Consider the following 27565-nt stretch of genomic DNA (forward strand, 5'->3'; position numbering starts at 1 on the left):
GAATCCGTCTTGGAAGTAGCTTAATGACAAACTGCTACTTGAGGCAGGGGGATTGTGCCCCTCCCCGGACACGTTAAAGTTTGTTAGCACATTCGACTCATAGATCGATGCATTGCGCGCAAATTGCACGCAAACCGTAATTTAAGATAACACTCCATCAATATAGTAACTTATACCAATAAAATTTAAAATTTAAAGATGTATAAAATGGTTGTGAAAAAGAGGCACAAAATCAGTTTTTCAAAACTCGGATGTGAAAGACGGACACCTGGCATGGGTAATAGGGACATACGGCATTGGTAATGATGAACACAGGACAAGTCGTGCAAAGCTGTTTTCTGTTGGTACATCACAATCTAGCGATAATTAAAAAATAGCCCAATGGTATGCAATATGAAGGCAATATGTCCATCTTTTCCCACCGTACTGTGTTCGTCGTACCCAACATGATACCAAATTATAAAAATGTACCTAAATCATTGAAATTTATATTTTTTTCAACAGGCAAGTGTTAAATAGCCAGTCATGTTAACCTAAAAATATTCGCCGAGATCAGCAGCTTTCAGGTTTAAATCGTTATTTTCTGGCGTCAAAAAAACTATATCCATTAGCGTGCACAGAAAAAAAATATTTTGGAATTTTAAATTTATTTTCATGCACATGTTTGGAGCATGACTATACATAAATGTAAAATTAAGCTCCACCACAAATACATACAACTTATCGTGCTTTATTCAACGAATTTTGCTATAATTTTATATGTTGATTGAAAATTACAGCTTCATTAAACGGGATACCAATGCACTTTAATGTATTTTTAATCCAATATTGCTGTAAAATAAAGGACATGTACTATCACACGAACAAAACTGTAAAATCACATGCTTTTTGATGCTCCCATTGAGTGCATCGATTTCAATCAAATTTGCGATTCAAGCTTTGTATGTTTACATTCGTATTGATTTACATGTCGTTTAAATTTCATTATTTTTTGGTGTGAGCTCTCGAGAATTTTTTTTGTTTTGTTTAAATATCTGATAATTCCCGTATTAGATAATAGCAGTATCTTTCGGAATCATTTGAAATTTGATCTTCTAAAAATCATATAGTATCAGTACCATTCAACTGAATTTTTCATTTTGTGAGAAATACAATTTGTTCATCTTCCTCACAGTGTCCGTCTTCAACGCAGTTCCCCTAAGATCGCATTTGTTGCAGATTTTACGAAATTTCTTGAATTTTAGTGCTTAGCGGTTAGATGTTGATGCTCACACCCAGTCACCAAATTTTCTGGCAGAAACCGTTCTGCTAGATTTCTGTCAGTCTTGGTTTGGCCGCCCTGCGCCCATTCGGTCGGGTTAGTTGAACTAGGGCGAAGTCGGTTTCGCTCACGTTTTCTGGCAAATGTTGACAGGAACCGAGCAAAACTCTGGCATCACTCGGAAATAAATCGTGCAAAGATCCTGGCAATTCCTACCTGGTAGAATTTAGCACGAATCGAGCAAAACATCTGACTAAGATGTGGCAGGAAGCGTACAGCAATCCTGGCCGTAAATTCCTGACTGGATGCTGGCTAAAAGCGAGCAGCATCGTTAGTTCAACCGCTTCTGTCAGAAACGGTTGTTGCATTTGGGTGAATTTTTTGACAGAATTTCCGCACAAATCGCGCAAAATGCAGGCAGAAGCTCTGCCAGAATCAATTTCGCTTTGCGCAATTTTTGCTAACTTTCTGCTTGCCACGGTGACTGGGCATGCTTTTATAACGTTGAGGATATACATTCAGATTTTTACATAGCTGAACGCATCGCAGTAAGTTCAGTACCTAATGTTACACCACAGACTAACAGACATAACACTTCGCTCGCATCAACGGTCATTTTAAATATATTTGTAGTAGGGACTGCGGCTACATTTGAAATTATGGCGCCACTGATATATGAACAATAGACTGCCCAGGAAAATAATGATTTTTTGAAAACTCATTCGGCCCACCCCAGATTTCTAGTCCCTCCAGGAGTACTTGCACCAAATTTGAAGAAAATCGGCCAAGTCTAGCTACCGGACCAACGTGCCTGAAGTTTATATTGGATTTTTCGACAATTTACATGGAGAAAACCCATTAGCTCGCATTTTTGTCGCTAGGTGGCACTGTATGCATCGTATTATCACTATAAGTGAAAATAAAAAAAGATAATTTAATTTTCTACAACTTTGCCGAAGACTGCTAGTCAATCCGGCTTTGTTAAAAGAAGCTATTAAACTTTGAGCGAAGTGATGTCTGAGTCAGTTTTGCATGGGGCCTAGCAGTGCATGGTTGTATATCAGTACTCGATTCGAATGAACTAAACATTTTTGTGAAATAATGGTTGGGTTTAGCTCAATGCTATGTTCAGAAGAATTGTAGTACATAATACGAGTTATGTTTTGGTTGGAAAATTTTAGTTCCACTTGTGGCCCCAAAGAGGGCGCCAACACTAACTTTTCAACGGAGATAGATAGAAATTAGGTATCTTCTGCAAAGTTGTAGAACAAGCATTTTGCAACAATTCTTCCGAACATCTTGATATTCTATCTCCCTTCTATGAAAAGTTAGTGTTGGCGCCCTCTATGCGGCCATAGATGGCACTAAAATTTTCTAACTAAAACATAACTCGTATTATGTACTACAATTCTTCTGAACATACCATTGAGCTAAACCCAACCATTATTTCACAAAAATGTTTAGTTCATTCGAATCGAGTACTGATATACAACCATGCACTGCTAGGCCCCATGCAAAACTGACTCAGACATCACTTCGCTAAAAGTTTAATAACTTCTTTTAACAAAGCCGGATTGACTAGCAGTCTTCGGCAAAGTTGTAGATAATTAAATTATCTTTCTTATTTTCACTTATAGTGATGATACGATGCATACAGTGCCATCTAGCGACAAAAATGCGAACTAGTGGGTTTTCTCCAAGTAAATTGTCGAAAAATCCCATATAAACTTCAGGTACGTTGGTCCGGTAGCTAGACTTGTCCGATTTGCTTCAAATTTGGTGTAAGTACTCCTGGTGGGACAAGAAATCGACTTAGGAGTGGGCCGATAGGGGTCATTTTTTTATTGTCACTCTAATGAACAAGCATATGGGGGATAGACCACTAGTGAAGAATTATTCCCAAACCTGAGGGGTAACCCACCAGCAAATAAGTGTTTGGGACTGTGAGGAGCTAGCTATTATTTTCTCATTATTTGAGATATTGTTACTTAGTCCATTCTAACTTAGCACCGAATAATAATGGCTTGAAAACAAGTCGGTAGGTAGAGAACCTTTATTATCTAGGAACACGAAATATTGGAACACAAAATATTCCTAGGAACTGCTTGAATAAATTGGTGTGAAACATAAAATTTAATGCACTATGAAGAATATATAAGTATCCTGTAATCAGAATTGTTCAGACTTTACAATAAATATGCTTACCCTCCGAATTCCACGTGAGCTCGTTGATCGCTCTCTCCAGTAGCTCATCAATCATTTCAATTTCATCCTTGATCAGCTCCAGCTCAACTTCAGTACAATTACGTCTAATTTTATTGTACCACTCAACCGTTTTCTCCAGATTCAAGGTGTAAGATCGATAAACGTCACTCTTGTCGGAGAACTCCAACCCACGCTGCGGTATATCATCTTTCTCCATCAACCGAAGGTAGTGAACTTCTCGCAAGATGGAAAACAAATGCGGACTGAAGTTCAATGATAACTCTGAACAATTACGTTTCCTCACAATCAACGGTTTATCCAGATTTTCCTCGATCGTTTCATCCACAGTTGCGGCCCACGCATCGAATATGGATCGCTCAAATTCTTTGAGCTTTCTGATAAGCTCGTCGTATCGCACCACAAGTTCCAGCCCCTCATCAGATTGAACAACCCTGAAAAAGATGTCTTGTTGAAATACTTAATTTTAATTAAAATCCAGCTGGCTCAGCTTACGGATGCTGCAAAGTTTGAAACTGCTTAATCGGGGTATTGATGCGGTTAGTTAACTGCAAAACCCAGCGCAGACTTGCTGTTACCGGGGGAGCACTCCGATCGACAAAAATATGTCCGCTTTTGCGATAATGTTCCATTTGCATATCGAAAATATCCTCACATGTGCTTAATTCATCATCAATCATGAATAGAATTTGTCGGTACTTTCCTGTAAATTCTTCCCGAATCTTTGGACGATCTAAAACTGTCCCAACTATGCTAATCAACTAGACACGTAATCCAGATTATAAAATGATCATTAAGTTGCAACGCATAATTAATCAATACCTTAAATACACTTTCCAAATTGTGGCAATCATCAAACGCCTGGCAAAGGATAGCAGCCAGCTTCAAATCCAGCTCGAGGATACGATCTTGGAATTTCACAAAATCCTCCTTGAATGTAGGATCATCCGGATCCAGCACATCGTACGTCTTGGACGCAAACACCGAGAAGCACTGGTTAAACTCCACGGATACACCGGTTATGCGGGCACTCAGTGCACGACCCTTGAGGCCACCGATTTCAACCTTCTCAAGCTTCAAAAACTCTATGACCGTATTAAAGAACCACTGTATGGTGAACAGTCGTTCGAGGAACGCATTGAATCGTTCAAAGACAGCGTTCGGATGGAATGTCCAGTTGACCACAGGGCGTTCTTTAAAAAACGGAGCTATGTTATCTTTATATTCATCGTACACGGTACGGAAGTACTTGAGAATTTGAATCGATAGTGATATGCGCTGCATTGCTTCATCGATGTCGGTGTGGAAGATGGAGGACGGATCGAGAAACCGCTTGGCCTATAAGTAAGTTTGGAATGCATGTGATTAACTCTAATTTGTTTAAATTGGATATTTCCGTGACCTGCAGCTACTCTTATCTATTTTTTAAGATTGATATATGGATGATATGTCTTGAGGTTGGAAATAATTAAGGAATATTGTGAATGTATAACATCATGCCAAAAGTGAAATCACCCTGAAAAACATTCAACATTTGTCACTTATGGTGAGCATGACATGCCACATCTTTCATTATGTCTATTTTATTAGTTATATCACATTATATACGTTGCATAAATTTAAGTAGCTGTACATGTTATATTACATTCCATGTTTATTTACTGCAACATATTCAACAGTTCTTACATCATGTTTATTATATTTCCTTTACATCAGCATAAGTGTTATACTGAGGAAGGTTACAACAGTTACTTTCTTATTTTATTAGGTTTTAAAGCCGCAAAAAACTATTCGATGGTGTTTTTATTCCAAATTACTCACTTCAGTCTATGCTTTATCAAGTTACGTTAAATGTGAAATATCGGGAGTGAAAATCCGTGAAAAAATTGTTCTTGTGGCAAAATTTGAACCTAACAATTTCATCGATTCTGACTACCGTACTTCCGATTGTGTCACGGAAGATCTGCGTTGAAGATCAGCAATGAAAAATCTGCGTTGAAGATCAGCTAGATTAGGAAAATGCTGGTACAGAAACCTTTCAGATAATAAATTCCAATTCTACCTGTTAGTAGCAATCTTTCATAGACCACCCGACCAGGAGATAACTGGCCAATAACTCAAGCATACTATTTTCTGGAATCATACCAAAATCCGGTATTAATTGATTATTAATACCTCATTGGGGTATTGGCAGGTATTGAAGAAACATTCTGCTATAATACTTTAATTTAGTATTATTTATGTATTCCAGTGATTTTTACAAATACCAAATCAATACCTCATTGAATATCTCCATACAGTGAATTTTGATATTGGAAGGTTGAAAAGGTTTTGTTATTATTTAGGTATTATAATAACTCGTTTCATTATCAACTAGTTATTCGTAGTACATGTCTCAGTTATTATTTCAGCTATTTTACCTCTTATGCAAGGCTCCTCAATACCTTATTGTAGTGTTCAAGTATTGGGTACAGTATACCTGAATTTGGTATTCTGAAGTTGTTTTCTTCTGTTCGGGCACCCCTTCACCACTGTCCTACTAGCAGTCGATCGATTTTACCCAACATGACACTGTGTGGGAAGAGAAATTTTAAATGATCACTACAAATGCACCTTCCGCTACAGCGTCTTTGTTAAAATTATATTGATATTTTTGTCGAATTTGTGTGACATTGAATTCTGGAAAATTGCTAGCATTCACTTATTTACAAAACCCGATTTTTATTTAACATCCCGCATAGATCGAAAAGTCCACATGGACATTATGAGATGGGAGTGGGAATATTATTATTGTTCACACGTGTCCACGGAGGGGTCCAAAATGACCATTGTTCTGTGACCTGCTGGCTGACAAAATCGGTCTTCGCTGTTTATTGATTTTAGAAACAGTGTCCTCTTTGTTTCAACTCGAGATAAATTGAAATAGTGATGAAGGTGAGTTGAAGCAAATGATGCATTATTTTATACATTATGAAATGTTAATCTAATGCAGCAACTAGCAAATATCACATTTGTGTCATTTTTATATATCCTCACTAAGATATTTTTTTAACCCTTAAATGCATACTGTTACAATTTGGCAACATAACTAATTTGTTAATAGAAAGTCTTACTAACAAAGCCGCGGTTCGCGACAGGACACAACATTTGTTGTTGCTACAAACGAGAAAGCATTTAAAGATCGTCAAACGGTGAGATAACATAGTTCTCACAAGTCTCCTATCTCATGCCTCCACGCTCGTCAAAGTTTTTTGATGGAATTTGGTCCTAAGACCGGCAACGACTGGGTGCTATCGGCCTTCTGTCGAGAGTAGCAGAATGAGAGGGTGGCTTGAAAACACTGCCGTAAAAATGAATAGTTGATCGGAGATCTGAAAATTCGCTTCGTATGAATTTATGTTCAGTGAACTTTGCACTGAATTTATTTATTTATTCCGTTTCTGCTAACAAGCCGCTGCACCAGGTAGTCCCCTTCAATGGTCGCTATTATCGCTCGGTTATGCGTAGAGAAGAAATAACGAAATCTGTTAGAATACTGTTACAATAAATAGTGATACGGTAAATTACGCAGATAAGATTAGCTTTTCTAGGCAATACTTCCACGGCCGGCTGTTTGGAGTTTAAATTGTCTTTGGGTAGAGAACATAGGATACTCTCGGTAGCCGGCTACCCAGAGTTTAAAAACACCTTAAAAACTAAACAAAATCCTTTCTTTTTCGAGTGATCGTGTACTCGAAAATTAACTAAACAAATAGATAATAAAATATGCTTTACAGGTCGCACTTCTTGCTTGGAGCGAATCCTAGACCTTATACTCTTCCAAACCACCAACTCCTATGAAAGAGTCTGATAAATCATCGTCCTTTCGTTAAGTAGGTGAAGCATCATCACTTTCCAGATGGAGACAATGGTGGCTATCATGCCGTTGAGGTTTCAATAACAAAACATGAATAATTCAGTGTGAAATCCGCCAAAATCATCGTCACTACGCTACGCAACGCAACAAACGAGAAAAGGATTGTACTACTTAGGTATTCCATCATTTCGGTTCCTCTCAAATTGATATCTGAGCTGCCCCAAATTATGTGGTGGGCATGGGCATTTGCATCACTGCCGAATATGAGTGGAAACCCATTTGTGCCATAGTATGATGCAACTCTATTGAAATCATCAGAAGGCGATGATTCATTATGCGGCAAATATTTCGAACAATAGTCACATTTCCTGTTTATGTTATCAACAGTCACATTGACGGTGACAGCACAAATATCGCGAGTTGTGAAGTCGGATATAAGACATGTCTCAATAGCACTACTCACAAGTACGAGGAATTTCATGTGGATTTGTCATGCCATTTTTGTGGGAAGTTGTCTAACTTTCTATGTTTCTTTTATGGAAATATGGTTCTTGAGCCAAAGTTATGGAAGCTTTTCCTTCCTGCACAAGGCGGGATAGATTCATAGTTGCTGTACGCTTATGTTGAAGATTAATTTGTGCTACTGTAACCATGGTCTATCACGTTGAGTCCAGCCTCGCGTCGCGTCTTTGTGAGTGTTGTTCTTACGTTACCACACCCAAAGATTAGTAAAGTCTCAACAAGACGTATTTATCGTATCCATCCCCAAAATGGAATTCCTATCAATTTTAAAATCATGCATTTATGGGTTAAAATGACGCATATATAATAATATAATTATAAATTGACAATTGTTTGGAGAAATAATGTTGATTGAATAATGACAATGTACTTCAAATTAACATCAAGCAACATCTTTAATCTTCCAAAATAAGTCGCTGAATTGATCAAAAGATTCGATTCTTTTTTGTAGGTGATTCGGCCACGGTTTGATATCGAAACTGAATCAGTTTATCCATTGATTTTCTTATACAACAAAAGAAAAATGTTTGATCCAAACCAACAACCAATGCACGGTTGGTGTAGAGAACTTTTATCGATACAATATATGTTCACTTCGTAATACCGAACTCTAGTACACATTTTTACAGTTGAGAACTTAAATATCACGTAAACAACCACCATCTGATCATCTATTAGAATACTATCATACCTGTTGTATAATCAAGTTGCAAATTTGCCTCAGTAACACTGTAATATGGTTAAAATATAAGACTTTGTTGATTTATCTAGCGATTAGAATCAGACTTACCAATCAATTTTGCCGAGTGACAATAATACAAAGAGTTTGACCAAATCAAACATACAACATGCATTAGAGGCTTTAACAATACTTTGCACTCGGAGAATTCGGTATCCTCCAATTGCTGAAAATGTCGGGTAAGCGGATTCAAATATAACGTAATATCGCGTGCTTCAGCCAATGCTGTGAAAATGAGTTTACATATAAAAAATGCGGTAAACCCTATGCTATATGCAAATATTAACTGACCAGTAACAACATTTTTGAACAGTGTTTTAAAGCAAGGATAATATGCGCTATCAGTGAATTCTAGAATTAAAGCCATGCTGCGAATCCGTTCGTGGCGCAACTGTTCGTAAATGTAGGTAAGATTCTTGAGTCGGTTGTTCCAAAAATTTATTTCTGTGAATAGAGAAAATATCAGTTAATGTTATCAATTAACGATGTCACTCGACGTGTAATCCCGCTTACCAACAGATGGTACTGGATTCTGTCCACCGTTGAATGCGTTTCCACTGGACTCGAGCATTACGTCGTTCACCTGGGTGGCCCACTTGATAACGACGCCTTCGATCGCACTCTTGAGATAGAGATTGATCGAACATTCCGCATTCACAACTAGTTCTTTTGCGGTTTGCACACATTTATCAACTCCGACGGGCATTGGTAGAACGGTCTGTCCACTAACTTGACCCTGGACTTGATAGACGGTGCTTTTGAGGCTATGAACCTGCTTTTGAACGTCTTGTGCGACCATTTCTGGCCACCCTTGGTGGTTGTCGGAGTTCGATAGCAATGGAACAAATATCTCATCTACGAGGCACGACAGCTGATCGATGGTGCGAGTTGCTAGATCTCCTACCACTAAACAATCCTTACAGCCCTCGCGGGAAACTTCTATGGTGTTCTTTTTGACGAAGTAAACGCCTGCAATAGAATAGCAATGTTTGAAGAATTCCGTTATTGTGCCGAGACATGCTACCATAAATCACCTTTATTTTTCAACTGTACCATGGGGAAACTGACTAACGGAATTAACTGTGCTGAAGGTGTGAGTATAATAATCAACACTAACGATGCTTGATTATCGAAAAACTCCTTTAACACTGTCTTGTGCTCTTCACTGCAATTTAACAAAGGAAAAATAATGATATCAGTTTGAACGGCTCTAAGCAGAATCCTTTTCCAGCGACGCTACCATATAGAAGTAGCTGGAAAGCAATAATGTACAATAATAAAAGACGTATGAGCTTCTTTCTTACAGTGTGACTAAACGGTGCCATTTTTCCGGCTTCAGTTTGAGCGTTTTCTGCACAAACGATCCGAGAAATTCGAATCGGGGATCCGAGTTGCTACTTCCACTAGCTCCATCCATTACACCTACTTTAGCGAAGTGTGTAGTGCGACTAAAAGGTGTAATATATTAGTTGTTGTTGTCCCGGTATGTGTACGTTCTGGATTCGCTGGAATTACACAAGGAAACGATTTCATTGAAAAAAGCTCCCTGATGGATAACATGAAACTAATAAAGTTAGTCGCTTTACGTGGCGATGTACTCATCTATAGGCGCTTGTCATAGGAACAATTCTGGTAAGTTTTTAAAGATTTAGTGAGCACCAAACTGATGCTGGACCCACGTAAAATAGATTTTTGATTGAATTATATAAAACCAATTAGGTAAATTCAACTTAAACAACTCTCTTTGTTTACTTTCTCTTTTGTCAATAACTAGACCGGTTGCTGCAAAAATTTCAAAACGATCAATAATAATCAATAATACGTTACGTTTCTGGACAGCTCAAAAAATGTGGTGCGGAGAAAAACGCGCTCTGGGTATACATAAAAGGCATTGCGGAAGAATTGAAAGGTTGAACATTTAGCAATGATTGTCGCCTTTGGTATATCATTTTCAAGGCCCTAAAGCGTATTTTGAAATAAGAATACCGTCGTGCGGCGCTACTTTGGATATGTGGGGCTACTTTGCACACTTTAGTTTTTCAATATTTACTAACAGACGCGCTTTTATTAGTTTTATTATACCTTTGACATATGTAGAGCCATGTCTTTTAACCATGTTGCATATACCTTTTGTCATTTTTCTTAACACTGTTTACCAAAACAAACAAAAGAGTTCAAGGGTCAATGGTCGATAAAAGTGATTGGAGGCTCGTAAAATAAGATTGCTCAATAAAACAAAAAATCTTAAGTGTACCGAGACCACATTCTGTTTTTCGGAAAGAAGAAAAAAAAGATGAAAAATGGCGTTTTCCGTTTGTTTCTAGTACTCGGTTTTTATGGGCATTTGAAGATTTTTGTGTCTTCAAAAAGTTGTTTTTAATATCATTATCAACAACTTTACCGAGATACCAAGCCTCTTAATAATGTTTTGAGTTTATTCTCCGTAATTATGTCTAAGAAAATTAATTACTAAAATTGTTTTTTTCAAGAGATGCTCTGTATTACGTTTTATAATTTTTTTTGAAGACATTGAACCTCCAAAGTTGGTGGTTGCGTAATAATGTGATCTTGGCCGTAAAAAAACTGGTTTCGAACCTTTATTTCCGAACTCTTGACGTAAAAAGTGCATGACTTGAGAACGTGGCCTTGTGTACTAATTACTCCATCAATTTAGCACTCAAATATACCTCATAAAAAGCCCCTTATTTCACTTTTTTTTTATTTTGCGAAAATTCAATCCCACCGTATGGCTATTTTTATAATTGATAATACAAAAAATCTTTAAATGCTCTTAAAAACCTATTCTGACATACCAGAAATAAACTGATATTTCCATTTTTCATCATTTTCCTTTTTCTCTCTACAAAAAACAATATGCAGTCTCAACCCACTCAAGTTTTTTTGACAACGTTGTAAATGTTAAATTAAAATGAATCCCTCATTTTAGAAAATGTGATAAATGGGCGATGCTTTGTTGTTGAAAAAGCCTCTGATATCAGTATAAATTAATGATATTTCAATAAAAGTATATAAAACTGGTTAATTATTATTTTATATCGAATTCAAGAAATGTGCGAAGTAACCCCCAGGTAGACCACAAAAACTAACGCTATATGAACAAATTTTTTATGTGTGAACCAATTCTGCACATATTTGGTATATATAATATGCAATGTTGGCAAGTTTTATGATGACACCATAAAAATCGAAAGAGTAAGGAAACTTAACTTTGCAAGTGATTTCAACTTTACAAGATTTTCGTTCAAATGAAATATATTTTTACATGCACTATTAAATGACATGTAATTGAAAAAGTCGTTGAGTAGTGGAAATTTCTATGTTGCATGGATGAGATTTAATCTTCTGCAGTAATATTGACTGATATATGCTATAGCTGTATGTTATGAGTGATGTGGTTTTTATTTATGGTAATTTAAATGGAAAATTATATTAGATTAAGTTTTACGTCAATATTTATTTAATTATTTTACAAATTACGTAATATTTCATATTCACGAATTTCTACTGTGCAGTACATCAGTAAACTAAGTCATACAAAAAATATCTTTTATACAGTTATGTACACGACCAGGACAGACAACATACGAACGTATGTTGAAATACAACATACATTGACATTGACATACATGTACTATATAAAGATTGTCAACTTGTTTAACAGTGATTCCATAAAGAAGGCAAAATAAATTAGCCGAAACGTTGGATAAATAAACAAACTCCTGTTTTATTATACCAGATGACTGCATGCCGAATAAAATAATATTTGAAATTCAAATCAGTCGACCTGACTAATTAATTAGAAAAAAGACACAACTCCTTGAAAAACACTAGTTTTGAACTACATATTTTACTTTTACTAGTGAAAAATGCCTTAGTACCCTTAAATAAATGATATTTGTATTTAATTCGGAGATTTTGAAGTCGGCTGTCTTAGTTTTTTTACTCTCTAGTGCCCAATTTTTTTTTGGCTTTAAAAAACTTTTGTGATGGGCTTCGTGATGAGAAAAACGAAAATAATATTGATAATTCTCGTAAGTAATATTTTTTTCATTAAAGCCATAAAATAAGTAGGCCGCCTAGAGGCGGTCTTGGGCGCCTGGGCGAATAAAAAACAAAAACTTTTTTCTTCTAGTTACCTCAACATAAGCGAATACAGATGGTTGCTTATATTTTGGACTCCATCAGAACGCAAATTATTTAAACTATAAGGAGTATTTCTCTAGTGCTTTGGTTGTTTAATTATTGTCTTCTATTTTATAATAGGAGAGTCTAGGGTCTGCTGGCGATGGTTTCACATATCATGTTTTATCTTTTTTATTAAAGAAGATCGTGTAAAAGACAATGGGTTGCATAAAAGAGTAGACTGTTGGCTGCATCTCAGAATTTTAAATATGTGACGCGGAAATCTCGCTAACTTATGACTATACGCTCAATGATGCCACATGGCCACTTTTGATGATAAAGTATGGATCGCATGGGACTTTCAATAAAACTGCAAATCAATCGATACTTATTATTATTTTTCTGCATCGATGTTCCGGCATTTTAAATTCGCGCACACTTCGTATTCAAAAGTGAATTTTCGAAATTCTTCAGGCGAAATTCCGAAGTAAACAAACAAAAAAACAAATTTTGTTCGTGGTTACGTATGTTACATATACGACCCCAGAAAACTTTTTTCGCGCGCTATCGAAAAATCTAGTCATTCGTGGAATAGCTTTGAACTCGCCCTAAATAACAAAAATGTTATACTTTAAAAACTTCACCTAGGGCAATGAGCCTATTTTCGCCCTAACCATATGAAGCCATTGGTTAGAACGGCGTTAGCCATCTTTGTTCAACGCATTGGTTCAAATGGCAAGGCAAATTTTTATTTTTTTTTGTTTTAGATTGCAGAGGTTTTAATCTTAAGGTCATTCGCCACTTCGGGTTAGAAAAATCTCTTATGAAAAATTTCTTCCCTATGTGCGGGGTCGGGACTCGAACCCAGGTGCGCTGCGTACAAGGCAATCGATTTACCAACTACGCTACGCCCACCCCCGGCAATTTTTATTATCATAATGGTTCATAAGAAGAAAGCAAAGATATTGGTGCTAATTCATACGTATTGCATCAATTGTATTCCGAGTAATTAATGAAATGGTGAGGCATCCTCCTAAATACGACTCTTCACTCTAATACGCTCGAAAACTCAGTATCGCTTGCAACGTGTACGAAATAGAATGTAATGCAACCTACACACATTGAAGAATGTATTACACAGTACTTGAAGTGCAGAAATAGAGACGGCGTCATATGCCTATTACAATAGGAGAAAAAAAGATATGCAATAAATTCCCAAAAGGGAAAATTGGACTAAACCGCTTTGTGCGTTAAGGGCACAAGGCCTAATTAAAATAAGTTTTGCTTTTTTGTGTTTCGAATTCATCTCGTCAGTAACTAAGCACCATCTGGGTGTCTAGTTAGACAATGTATCTAAAACTAGTACCCAAATTAGCACTAGTTAGTTAGACACAAAAAATTCCAAACAGTTCACACGACATATGTGAACGCCTAAAGCCACATGTCCCGAGTGATGTCCAGGGAAGCAAATATAGCTCTGGTTTGCTGACGAGAAAGCGAAGACGAAAGCAAAGCAAAACTGAAAAAAAGATTCCGCCAAATTGCCTCAGACTCCCCTAAATATTGTTAAATGATAAGGACATCCATATTCTAAAAGCAGCATTCACCCAAAGTTTTTACAACATACTTCTTTTCAGCTAAAATTGCACATAATGCTAGTTTCGGTACGATAAGTGATCACTAAAGACATTGAAATTTTTTTCGCCCGGATGCCCAACACCGACTTTAGGCGGGCAAATTATTTTACCAAAAAAGCTAAACTTCCGAATTATTCCACTAAACCAATTCACATCTACAGTTAAATGCTAGTAACAGGCTACTCAAAAATATTTGTTTTAGTTATTGAAATTTCCAAAAATAGTTAAAATTTATTCAATGAAGATTACCACTAAACACAAAATAGTTTTTTCTACGTTTTCCTCGAATTTTCAACTTTGAGATTCAATTGCCTTTGACAGAAAGCTACAAATATTCAAAAAATGTGTTTGTATGAAAGGTGTGAACGTTGGGAAGAAATGCTAGTGCGGATGACAACATAAGCATACGATCATGTTTTAGTAGTTTTTTTTAGATTTTCATAGATACAGCCTGGAGGCGGTGGTGGGAACTATAGGGTTAAAAAATCAAAACAAGGGTTTCTTACTACCCGACGTTTCGGCCTTTTGGTGATGGCCTTTCTCAAAGGAAACTATAATTTTTATTAGAGAGGAAAACATTGAAACAAAAACATGACTACAACGTCAAAAAGTCGCTGTCCGACCGTCCGCTGTCTGCTGTATGTTTCCGGATGCATAAATCTGTGCTGAGTGCAAAAACATAATCGAGTTTGTATTGGAATTGATTTTTTGTATGTCACTGCTACACTACTTAACGTCCGTGCTTTGATTTGATGTGTAGAGTAAGGTGGGGCAAAAGTGCGCACCTAACAGTTTTCGTAAAATAACTATTGGTAGAAAAGCACTAGAAAATCAGCATGATTACAAATTAATACTCTCATCACACATCTTCAAAACGTAATACTAGATATCTCTTGGTTTTGCTTGTAATCCGAGAAATAGTTATTTTCTTAAGAATACTCAAATGCGCACTTTTGCCCTATGGTCGGGGCAAGAGTGCGCATAGCACGGGGCAAAAGTGCGCACAGCTTAAATAGCCGATTTATTTCCGCACATAAATTAAACTAATCAATTTTAGGATATCCATCCCCTCTTACTCTTCCTTCATAACTAAAAAGTACCCCTCCCTCTGCCTCGGTTGATGTTGTTTAGTTTTCCATTATGTTGAAAAAACTTGGATGTTTCATCTTTTAGACAATGTGGTTCATGATCAAATTGTCACCACTGGTAACATCATTATTTGTCATAGTTGGGTAGATCACTACAAGAATTCTTGCGAATATGCTATTTATATTGGAAATACATCTTTATTTACATATTCATAGTTTTTTTGGTTCTTTTTAAATTACTCTGAGCTGTCGGCACTCTATATTTTTCCTTGGAACCAGTTATGCTGATGTTTTTGTTCCTAAACCGCTCATATCAGTCGTGATTTGACCGGTGAGCTCGCAGTTATTGAAGATGCTGGTCCCTTCTTTAAATCATGGAAGAATTAGTTCAATTTTTATATAAAAAGCTTCACTCGCGTCTTTTGATTTGGGGCGGATATGCTATGCGCACTTTTACCCCACTGTCAGTTTTTTAACTTATTCAATTGTTACGAAAATTACTGAATTTTTTTCATCAAATCAAATATATCTCGCAACGAACCATATGTTGAAGATTTTTAGGGTACTGTAGTTTTATAGATCCTGATTTATTCAAACAGCCAATTTATGATTCCCAAAATTCAAAAAATAATATCAAATCAGCGAAAAATAGTCCTTCCCCCTTAATTTCAAGCCACTATATTAAAACCTTTCATGCTTATATGTGCGATTAGTTGACTTAATGATACACTAAATCCATACAGAGTTGCCAGGTTCTAGCGCTTCTGTGCTTCTAAAAGTCCTATGCGCACTTTTGCCCCACGCGCACTTTTACCCCACCTTACTCTAAAGCTCAAGTTGGATTATCATGGCTCAAACGAGAGTGCCACCCATCCACCTCGTTGAGAAAGGCCATCACCAAAAGGCCGAAACGTCGGGTAGTAAGAAACCTTTGTTTTGATTTTTTTTAAAAGACTGATACTTCAAAATCTCCAACATGACATTTTCTCAGCTTTCCAAAGAAATTATAGCAAGAAGGATATAAAGCACATTTTTTGGGCCAGAGTCTTTTAAGCACTTACAAAGCAACAACCAAAAGCATATTATACCTCCCATTTGAGCCTTGGTTTGAGACAATCGATCGAATGCGATTCAAAGTAATTTGGTGACCATTTCAATAGATTGTTAGCCTCTGATGTATTACAATTGTAACGGTGTATATGGGAAATTTTGTTGGTTATTTTCTGTGGAAGGTTCTTTGACATAAAAATCAAATATTGAAATTTCTCTAATCCACCTATTAGTGCAATTGTATTTTTCTCATATATGCACCTTTTGCTGAATATCACTACATATAAAAATGAAATGGTTTCCGTGTGTCATCGCATAACTCAAGAACAACATGACGGATTTCTTCAATTTTTGTGTTTTTTTCTGTGAAAGGTTTTTTAGCAGGATATTAACATATTAACAATTTCTTGATTCACCTATTTGTGCAATTGGGATATTTTAAGTTTAGAGATTAGGATTGCTTGCATAGTTTGGCATTATATGGAGTTATGTAATAAAAGGTCATTTGATTGTTATTGGGTTTACAGTTTTTCCGTGGCGGTACTTTTTTGTTAAAAAGTTGTATTTTATGACATACCTTTCATGCTTTCATGCATTTAAAAGGAAGAGCGGCGAAAGAGTTGATGAACAACGTGTATGAAGGCACTATTCACAAAGGAGAGTGTGAATGCAGCGATGCTTTGTTTCGACGACTTCCCATGATTCAAACGGATTCAAATTCCGATTCAACTTTGAAAATGAAAATAAGTCATTGAAAAGCTTCGGAACAAATTTGGCGTACCGTCGATTCTCCCATGGTCCGATTCAGATATTGGTAAAGCATCAGCATTGTTGCTGTTTATAGCAAAATAAAAGCATTGTTAATCATAACGCAGAAATAAAAGCATTGTTGATCATGTATATGTATATACGTATGTTATAGGACTTTTCGTAATATGTTTTTACTAGCCAGGGATTGGCTTTTATAGAAGCACCACACCTACCTGCTGAATTTACTTGAGAAAAGTATAAACTTTTTCATTCTTTTTTAACTCGTCGAGGTATCAATTACCAAAATTGACTCACATTTACTGTTTACAGCTTTGTTTTAATGAGTTTTTCTCGTTAAGTTATCCAAAAGCTCCGGTCACTCTCATTGTAGAGGATAAGCCAAACAAGGATTGCCCTCTGCCACAGCTAACAGGAGAATGCTACCAGGAAAGCGGCAATGTCAGGGAAGCATACTGCGGTGCCTTACGGAATATTTTTGTGGGTGTAAAACATTCGGTTATCTGTCATCACAGTCGCTAGGGAGGTTCCAATAAAGGAACAAAGCTTCACTGCCTGGTCAGCTGTTAAGGACCGCTGCAGGAGCAGCCATTAACACCGGAAGAACTCGTTTGAAACAAACAAATTCAGTTAAATTTATTCAACATCTCTAATATTAGCCGGAAAAATTGATGTACAACCCGGAAGCCTGGAGGTCGTCTCCAAAAACCGGAGTCTCCGGGTCAAACCCGGAGGGATGGCAACCCTAGTCGCAGCTGTTAAGACAATCTAATCATACTTTGTTTTATTTACTCTGATGCAGCATTAATTCAGTTATATGAACTAGGAACCCAACACCTCCATTAACGTGTAAAGTCACTTAGAACTACACTAACACCTCAACGAAGGCTTATTGGAATTCATTAATCGTCAATCAAGCCAACAATATAGCCTTCGAGTAAATACCAATTTATCATTGCATTCTTTCATTCATTGTGGAAAATCAAGTCCAACAAGTCCGCGGCAGCGAAAAGGAAAATTGAGTGCTCTTAGCGCATCGTTATTGCCGTGTCCTATTTGATAACTCGAGTCATTACCGAACAAACTAAATTGTTATCCTTTAGCAGTAACGAACCCGATATGTAGTTAGCGGGTGAGTGCAAAATAAATAAACCATGCACCTGTTGGCAAGCATTAGCACAAAGCTTGCAAGATGGTAGCTGCTGAACTGTGCTTGAACTGTTTGTGTTTGCTCGGTAAATAAATGCCCTATCATGCTCGTCATAAAGTTAAATTTTCTCTCGCAGAACTAACATGTGAACAAAAAATAAATGCTAACAATGTTGAAGCAACATGCAAGTGTTTGATGTTTAGCTTGTGTTGTTCAAAACAGTTCTGCCGTGCTGATTAATTTAAAGTTTTTAGTTGTGTGGCATAGTCATCGGTACGTAGCATTTGTCCTATGGTGTTGCTTTGAACTTTTTGACTACAATAGTGCACGGCGTTTTGCAAAATCATGACATGTAGTTTCTAAATAATGAATTTGGAATTTAATTATCAATAATATCTTAAAAAGTTAATATTTAAGTTAAAAAGTGGAGAAATTGAACATGTGATGCATCGAAACTGCTACGATGGTGGTTTGATGTGGAATAAGTGATAAAAAGAGTTGCAAAAAAATCTGTTCACTAACGCTGGATGGAGCCCTGCCAATATCACCCAGCTCGTTCACCCAGCCCCCATACCGAGGTATGCGTGGGGGATTGTAGTAACACTCTCCACTTCGTCTTTTTTTCGAAGCCCGAAGGACCGAGTCTCATATACCAATCGACTCAGCTCGATTAATTGGGATAATGTTTGTATGTATGTGTGTGTAATACATACACATTGTGTATGTATATATGTGCACTAATGTCATATAATTATGTCAGCAAAGGCTGAACCAATCTTAAAGGAACTAGTTTCAAAGGAAAGGCCTAACGTGACAATTAGAGACAATTATTTTAGTTTTTGGATTTGTTGTTCACTTTCTGAGATATAGGTGATTTGGCTAAAACACAACTTGTTGTAAGCATATATCTTCCGAACAAAGCAATTAAGTCGGGCAAGGTGTATATAAATAGAAAGCCTTCAAACCACCTTTCTAACAAGCCATAATCCGTTCACGAACGGAGGAGATATTGAACATTTTATTTTTTTATTCCACACTTACCAATATTTCGTAACTAACAATTCGACCGTTACATAAAAAGTATTGCTAAGGGGAATGAAAACACATCTACGTGATTGAAGGAATTCAATTCCGAAAACATTTTGTGAATTGACTCAATAATATATGAACGATCTTTCAAATATTAATATGTAAGTTTACTTCAAAGACAAAACAATGTGTAAGTTCACTTCAAAGTGAAAATTTGTCCATAGTTGATGTTTATACCTGTTGGATTAGGCATGGCGTGCAGTTGTGAGGTAGATGGGGTGGTATGTATGTAATTTATGTTCAAACCCCCCCCCCCCCGTTTCTATTTTTCAATCCAACTCCGTGAAATGATGCAAAAATATGTTTTTGTAGTTTTATCTGGTTTCTAGGGATGACTAATAATCAAAAAAAAATACAGTAGACAAGAACTATGAGCGTTTTTGAGGACACTTGATTCCTCTTTGAAAACGTATTTAAAAGAGCATGAAGGGCAATGAGCCTATTTTTGCACTGTTTCAACCTATCCATTTGAAGCATTTGGTTAGAGCAGCGTCTGCCATATTTGTTCAACGCATTGGCTTCGATTGTAGTACGATAATTGAGGCACTTCGCAGCGCTCAAACAGAAGAATTTCACCATTCTCAAGCTATTTTTGTTATCATATTGGAACACAGAAATGACGCTGAATTAATGAAATTTATAATTAATGAAGTAGTGCGGCACCATCCTTAACAGGCGAAACGTTTTAAATGGATTGCGGTATTGATAAGATTGATGTTTAGATATCATTATTTTTGTTGCAAAATATTACGCACATTTTGCGCAATATGTTACTAAATATTACCTGTCTTTTTATATGAATTCTTCAAAAATCCGATCAAGTAGCTGTATTTTGTTATGGTTGTTAAAGTTCAAATTTGGGATGCATGATTGTTACTTATACTGTAGTAAACAATTACAGTTAAGTTTCTGTATGAATGTTGTATGTAAAAATATAGTTATAAAAATTGTCATCAGCAGCTTCGTTGTTAAGAACCAGTATAACAACACAAATGCGCTGAAAGCAATGAAATTCTCGTGTTTGAGCGTAACGAAAACTCGAATCGAGTGCCCCTATTGTTGCGCTTCCATTTGACTCAATGCTCTGAACAAAGATGGCAGACACTGCTCTAACCAACGTCTTCAAATGGGTACGATGATAATAGAACCATGGCGAAAATGGGCTCAACACCCTGTTTATTGGGTAATTTTTATCAATTCTATAAAAATTTGAAAGTTTAGAAAATAAAATTTCTGCGGTTCTTCTGAGAAATCCTTGGGTTTATCAAAATGGATATCTGATCAAATTATTCATTTCATGCATTTTATTCGTACTATTCATTTAACTTATTTTATTCACTTTTTTCATTTTATTAATCTGACCAATTTGTTCTGTCATTCATTTCATTCATTTTAACCAGAATATTACAGTAGACGCAATTTAATTTATTTTATTTTTTATAACTTTTTTGATATCGTTAAATTTTAATAATTTGTTTTCATTTTGTTTATTTTATTCACTTTATTCGTTTTGTTGATTTTATTAACCTCTGCATTCCCATGTTGTTTATAAACAATTAGGGCATGCAAGATTTCTACACAAAAACAAGTAAAGTTAATTACTGTGATTACTACTTTTCGTCTGATCGCTTACAGCTACCAGAATCATCCATAGAGCTGATTTTATTGCAATTTTTCTGATTTAATTCCACTGGAGCAGTGCTGCCAAAGATATTTTCAGTTATCGGTGAAAAATTATATTTTGATATATGAATTGCTGGTGTCCAAAATGGGGCAACTAACAATTTTTCCGAAAATGACATTTTTCATTTTTTATAGTTCTAAGTAATCCACGTAGACTGTCATTTAAGAAAATTGAAAATAATTTTTAGATTTTTTTGTAATTAGCAGTCAAAGCTGAGCATGGTGGTAACCCTAGTCCTAGCTGGCGTTCAAAAGGTGCTAACCCCACATTGCATAGAACAGAAATATTGTAGAAAATAGGTGTTTTTGAAGATAAAATATCCTAAAACACCAATTTTTCATATTTTTTCAGAAACAAGAACATATTCATTTAAATAAATAATAAGGATATTTACTTTAAAATAAGGTACAAAATATAATTAAACGAGAGCTAGTTCAGCATTTTATGTATTTTTCCGCATATTTTTAATGAGTGATCTGCGTGTAACGGGCAACTGCTAAAATGCTGCAGCTGCTACGGCGTCAAAACGCAAACTGACGACATAATTGTTCTTCTGGGCCATGCGTTATGCGTGTGTAGCAGCTAATTTGAAGACAAAAGGGCTGTCCTGGCAACGCTCACTCGGTCGGTCGATTAGTACGAATCAATCAATGCACGGATAATTGCTGCTTTCTGAAAATCCAATTCAGTTATTTGAATTGGAATTATGTTATTATTACTTGGAGTTAGCTACACAATTGTTGTGCATATTTCCAATCATCTAGCGCAAAAATCTAAAAAGTATTCTCGTAAAAAATGAAATAAAATTTCGGTCGAAAATTTTGAAACGGGTTCCTCGTATTGAAACGTTAGAAGTATTCTGCTTCAAAAGTTTCTCCAAATATCCTTCGTAACAGAGTCCTCTTCTTCATATTTCAACATAGTTTTCATAATATGGTCTGAACTAAAGCGCGAGCTAGCGCGTGAAGATTTACATAAATTTTATCGTAATTCATTCAATGGATTTTTTAAACACTCCCTTTTTCGCCGCCACGTGGCATGTTGTTCTACGCAATAAAGTTTTCTGCTTCAGTTAAACTTCCATATGTTATCTGTTCACAATTATGGACGTTTTGTAGCGGCATAAAATTAAGATTTAGGGGGGTGTTTGGTGTTGTGGTAAAAAAATCCACTTCTTTTTTATCCGCTTAATTGTTAGTATTGAAACTCTAGAATAGTCTCCGCAATGTCGGTGGCCACGCTAAACTTCTTTTATTTTAAACAGCCATGCATTCCTCGCGCGTACTTGCTGTGACACACGCAGATTTCAATCTATCGGCAACCATTTTCAAAAGAACTGACAACGATAAAAATACAGTGTAAACAATACACTGTAAACTACTTGTACCCAAATTTTCAAGAAAATTGGGTTATTTTCTACAGCATTTTTCCGTGATGCAATTCGATGTGGGCCACCCTTTAATATTGTTTTTCGCGAAACGGCGTTTTTCAAATTGGTGAACACGATAACTCAAAAACTAATGAATGAATTGACTTGATTTTTTTGAAGAATGCACAATATGTTTAGTCTGTCGATGAACCACAGAAAACTAAATAAAATTTGGTCTCCCTATAATTTTGCTGAAACATTTACAGCAAAATATGCGACTTTTCGGTTTTGATGAAGGCATTTTCCGAAACTCGAACTTTTTTCGATTTTTTTTATTCATCGAGTAATTACAAGTCTCATCTTGACAAATCTTATTGAATTTTATGTGTTATTTTATCAAGAGTTATCGTGTTAGGCGTGGCGCTCCTCGACGTGGAAATGGTTGGACAGCTACTCTTGGAACGCTCGCACGTGTGGCTTTACGTGACTGACACAATGAATGTATAAATAAATTTTAACATTACACATAAGATCGATTGTTGCCTTACCTTCAAAATCGTAAAACAAAATAACATTCGGTATAAGCACTTTCACCAGACGCCCCTCTTAGGCTCCATTCTCAACTTTGGTAACTGTTTCACTTCGTGAACTATAGGCCTAATGCGAGATTAATTAAAACCATTTGAAATCGGTTTTACCGCATTATTGGTATTATTTTCGATTTTTGTGGCACACTCATTTCACTGTCCGGTGGGCCTCCGGCGGAGACAATGATACTACACTGTTTATGCAGTAGATAGGCGATGGTAGGTATAATTGATTTACTCCTTTTCTAATAGTCGTAGCAAAATCTTTTTCAGGTTCTGCTCTGTGCATGATGAGAAGGCGGACCTCATTTGTGTTTATGTTTTTATTTAAACTGTTTAAGAGATCGGTCACTTCAATTTCAGTAACGTAACTGCCGCTTTTGGCGAGACACAGGTGGAAAGTGCCTATACTAGAACTGGCACTGATAGGTATCGCGATCTATTTGTTATTGTTGATGATAGCGGAATGGACACTACACTTTCCGAATTGATAACAATACACTTTGTTTCTTATGCCATTTCCACTAAACTTCGAAACACAAATTAATTGACGTGATTTTTAGTGCACTCTTTCATATTGGACGCATAAGCAGTTTCAATTGATTTTGTGGAGGTACGATATTTCACGCTTCCATGCAGGTCAAGGAATCACAGCATTCGAAATATGTTAGCACTACGATACACAGTAAACTCCACGTTCGTTGAATCCGTGCACTTTCTGTGGAACAAGCTCATCCGATTGCACTATCCTTCAAGATAAACTGATTCTGCTTTACCGATAGATAGCAGATGGGCATTTCCCACACATTCGATCCATTGATTCCGAGGCTCACACGTGTACGGTGGGATGAACATAGAAGAAGCTCTTGACAGTCGTTGTGTTGCTAATGGAAAAGTATGAAGTAAAGATGTCGATTCAATACAGTAAATTTCGTTGTTCATAGAGTTGATCACCACCGTTTTTCGTTAAACACAGTTTGAATTATAGATTCTTCAACGTCGTCGCCTTTTCATATATGAAAATCGTTTTCACTGTATGGTTATGGTTAAATCCGTTACCATGAGCTTAACGTTTTTCTGACTTTCCACAAAACCAATTTTTATTTGTATTTTTTGCACAAAATTGCTGTTGACGTGGTTTTTTTCAATGTAATCCGCGTTTTGCATGTGGTACGTATTGCCTGCGACTTTACGGAATCACTTTGAGTTCTAATTTAATTCCCAAAGTAAAAACAAGTACCAAATCAAAAACCTGACCCTGATTTGGCGGTTCAGAGGGCAAGACGCTGGTCTCATAAGCACGTCGTTGCGTGTTCGTGTTCCAGTCAGAAAGGGCTCTTAGTGGTCAGTAAGATTGTAGAATTCGCCCTGCTATAGTTCGTTACACCAAGTTCCGAACGTTATATAGAATCAAAGCTTTGCCTTGCTTTTACTAGATTTAAAACCATGCATTTTGTTTCAAAGCTTCCAATGACATTAGGTATGCTTTTAACAAAAAATGTTCTGCTCATTTCTTTCGCTTTTCATATAATAGCAAGCGTTTTTACGTGTTTGTACTAAGTCCTTTCAAATACTAGGCCCTTTTTTGTACTATGACGTCAAATATACAAGGCACAGTCGGAAGCCTTTCGGAAGCGAATGAATGACGATCGAAGTTTCTCTTTCGCCAGTTACCCCCCTTCGTGCACAGAAACGTTGATTTGCACTGCACGTGCAATGATGCTCCGAAGTTTATTTATTATGTCAATCATGTTTATAAAAATAAACAAATCGATTTTTGCGAGGTGAAGGTTAGAATAATGTTGCGACTTAATTTCACAAGCCGCCATCTTGAAAATCGGAGAAAAAAGTGAAAATTTTGAATTTTGGACGTTTTTGCTTCCGTGTTTGGCCAAAAACTGAACTTAGTGCTTAAGCAACGTGGAGATGAAATGGTAGTATAGAATGGAATTCATATAAACGACATTTGCATTGATTAGGAATGATTTAGATGATATTCATTTCGATTTCGATGATATTCACAAAATATTAGCAATTTATGTTAGAGAGTTGTAGTTTTTCTTTCATAAGTATCCAAAAATGCGTAATCCTTCTTGAATGTTGTAATAATCCGAAAAATTTCCATTTTTGTGGGTTTACGCCTTTCCTCGTTAACAATTTATATGCGCTTGACTTTTTGAAATAGTAGTTTCGTGATTGAATTGAATATAATACATGATATCCACGCTTCATTTGATCAGAAACCGATATTTTCAAAACTTTTTCACTACATTTCAGTGCTGAATGATTATGTAACACTTTTCGCATACCTAAATATCAACTTTTTGAAATTATATGTCAATTATCTAGAAACACTCTTTGTTTTAATTGCTAATATCACAAAATTTTGCAGTTTTACGAACGAATAACAGCTTTTTTGAAATTTTTAAAAATTCGACTGCACCCAACATGGGTCCGCACCGATTAAGATCTGCCCGAAGACTAGCAAAAACTTGATTCGCAAAGCTGAACGAAGTGACATTCTGGGCTGCATGCTAAGGCACGTTTCGTGCTGGAAGTTTTATTTATGAACATTATTTTTCATAAATAAAATCGGTATCTATGGCAGTGATACAGTCTCACCCCATTTCAATCGTCCCACTGAGCCCTTTTCCGAAGTCAGTGTGATACTGAGTGATACAAACCGGCTGATGGGCGGTTGGATTCGGGGGGTTATTGTTTAGTCGATGTCAGCCTTGAGCTGTTGTATGGAGTTGATGACCGGGAATCTTAAAACTGTCGACGCGAATTTGTTTGTTTGCACATTTTCTTAACTTTCGTGAAAGAGTCATGAGTCGAGCTCATGAAAGGTTGCACTCGCTGATGTACTGCAGTGCTTGTTGTTTCTACTGATTCCTATGTACTGTATAGCAACAGGTGTCTAAGGATTGGCACCTGTTCGTTGTATGATGAAGAAATAGCTTTTGATATGGTTATTAATATCAACTTCCATTGTTGTATTCCATGAAATTGGTTGTAGGGAACTCAAGTGTCCTGTTAAGGATAGCAAAATATTAAACAGTTTTTTTGTAAACATGTCCATAATTCAATCAAAGTCAATATTAGTAAACAATTCATTGTACTTCACAATTTGTTTTTACGCAAAAATTGTCAGTCTTAATCACATCATATTTCATGCAGTTGCGTGTACAAAAACAATTGTTGGGTTATTGATTGAGTAGAATGGGGTCAAATAGGTATGTGGGTACAATAGGTATAGGGTATTATCTTTGCTATGTTATTGCAGAGGTCGCTTATGTTGCGTGAATTAGATATACGGTAGAGAACATCGTTTCGTGATTTCAGCTGTCACGGTGGATCAGCTGTACTAGTTACGGCGTCGTTTATGTTGTCGCGTGTTGTTTGGCGAAAGCGCATTGTCTTTCGTCCTCAGTACAGTACACTTTATGAATGCAAAAAAAAATCAAGTGGATTTTTTCTTACGTAATAATTAATTCTGAACAGTAATTGTGTGTTGGTTTTTAGATATTTTTGTTCTTCTTGAAAAAAAAGATGGACATCAACATGAAACATACGCTTGGGGGCACGATAGATCGGTCGGTTGAGGACACTATAGGTAACTATTATAATGCAAATTAGAGTTAATTTGACAGGAAAATTGTTCGCAATTTTGTGCGAAAATGCCAAAAATAAGTGAAAAGAACATAAAGAACGCAATTGCATCTGTTCAAGAAGACGTCCGTATTCGATCATCCTTTAAACAATTCAAGGTTTTGTTCGAGACATTACGTGCTCGTGTGAAAGGAAAGTGCTCTTCAATGAAAGAGCGTCAGACATTTCGCGTGGGTTAACAATATAATAATTTAAGGTATTGTTCAAGTAGATAATCGAGAAAAAATCGAACAAGAGAAGGAAAAGGAATCAAAAAAAAAATGCTCCGAAGCGCAAACGTGATCGTCGCACAGCTAAGCAGCCACGTGAGTCGGAATGCACAACTTCAACTCCACACTCTGGTGACGACGAGGTAACCGAACAAGTCATTTGCACGTACAAAACCAGACGAAGCTGCTGAAAAAACATGGTTTTTCAACATTTCCTTCCGCGGTTTCATGATTGTTCACATCATTGGCCACTTCCACATTTTCTTACCTGAATGACGTCAATGGATTACATTTATTATTTGTGTTAATAAATTTAAAATAATCTGGAGTATTCATTCTCTTCGAATAAAAGTAGAACCGCTGATTTTCTAGGTGTAAACATCTTACCTCGAATATTGTGATCTTTCGTACCGACAGATTTTAAAAACGTCGAAAAAGTACCTTCGCTTTATTGGATTTAACTTGAAAAATATTTAGCCATGCATAAAATCATTATTACCAAAACGTTGCCAGATGTA

The 27565-nt window shown here is 36.3% G+C and overlaps 2 protein-coding genes across 3 annotated transcripts in view; one reads left to right on the forward strand and one right to left on the reverse strand.

Annotated features, from left to right (window-relative positions):
• Window positions 1-25635, reverse strand: part of LOC131693319 (dynein beta chain, ciliary) — a 41345-nt gene extending 15710 nt beyond the window's left edge. The window contains exons 1-10 of one of the 2 annotated variants that reach the window (XM_058981042.1): window positions 23128-23275; window positions 9906-10106; window positions 9636-9766; window positions 9115-9570; window positions 8893-9045; window positions 8653-8826; window positions 8554-8591; window positions 4307-4822; window positions 3980-4245; window positions 3467-3918 (exon numbers count right to left, since the gene is read on the reverse strand). In XM_058981042.1, the coding sequence (XP_058837025.1) occupies window positions 3467-3918; window positions 3980-4245; window positions 4307-4822; window positions 8554-8591; window positions 8653-8826; window positions 8893-9045; window positions 9115-9570; window positions 9636-9766; window positions 9906-10018 (2299 nt within the window). In that variant the 5' untranslated portion in view covers window positions 10019-10106; window positions 23128-23275. Of the gene's footprint in view, window positions 1-3466; window positions 3919-3979; window positions 4246-4306; window positions 4823-8553; window positions 8592-8652; window positions 8827-8892; window positions 9046-9114; window positions 9571-9635; window positions 9767-9905; window positions 10107-23127; window positions 23276-25475 lie in introns of those variants that run through there. The other variant, XM_058981040.1, reaches the window with a different exon arrangement.
• Window positions 10179-27565, forward strand: part of LOC131693320 (uncharacterized) — a 32220-nt gene continuing 14833 nt past the window's right edge. The window contains exon 1 of the mRNA XM_058981043.1: window positions 10179-10233. The gene's annotated coding sequence lies outside the window, so the exon portion shown is untranslated. The remainder of the gene's footprint in view (window positions 10234-27565) is intronic.

The sequence above is a fragment of the Topomyia yanbarensis genome, chromosome 3 (genome assembly GCF_030247195.1).
Source record: "Topomyia yanbarensis strain Yona2022 chromosome 3, ASM3024719v1, whole genome shotgun sequence".
NCBI classification, from domain to species: domain Eukaryota; kingdom Metazoa; phylum Arthropoda; class Insecta; order Diptera; family Culicidae; genus Topomyia; species Topomyia yanbarensis.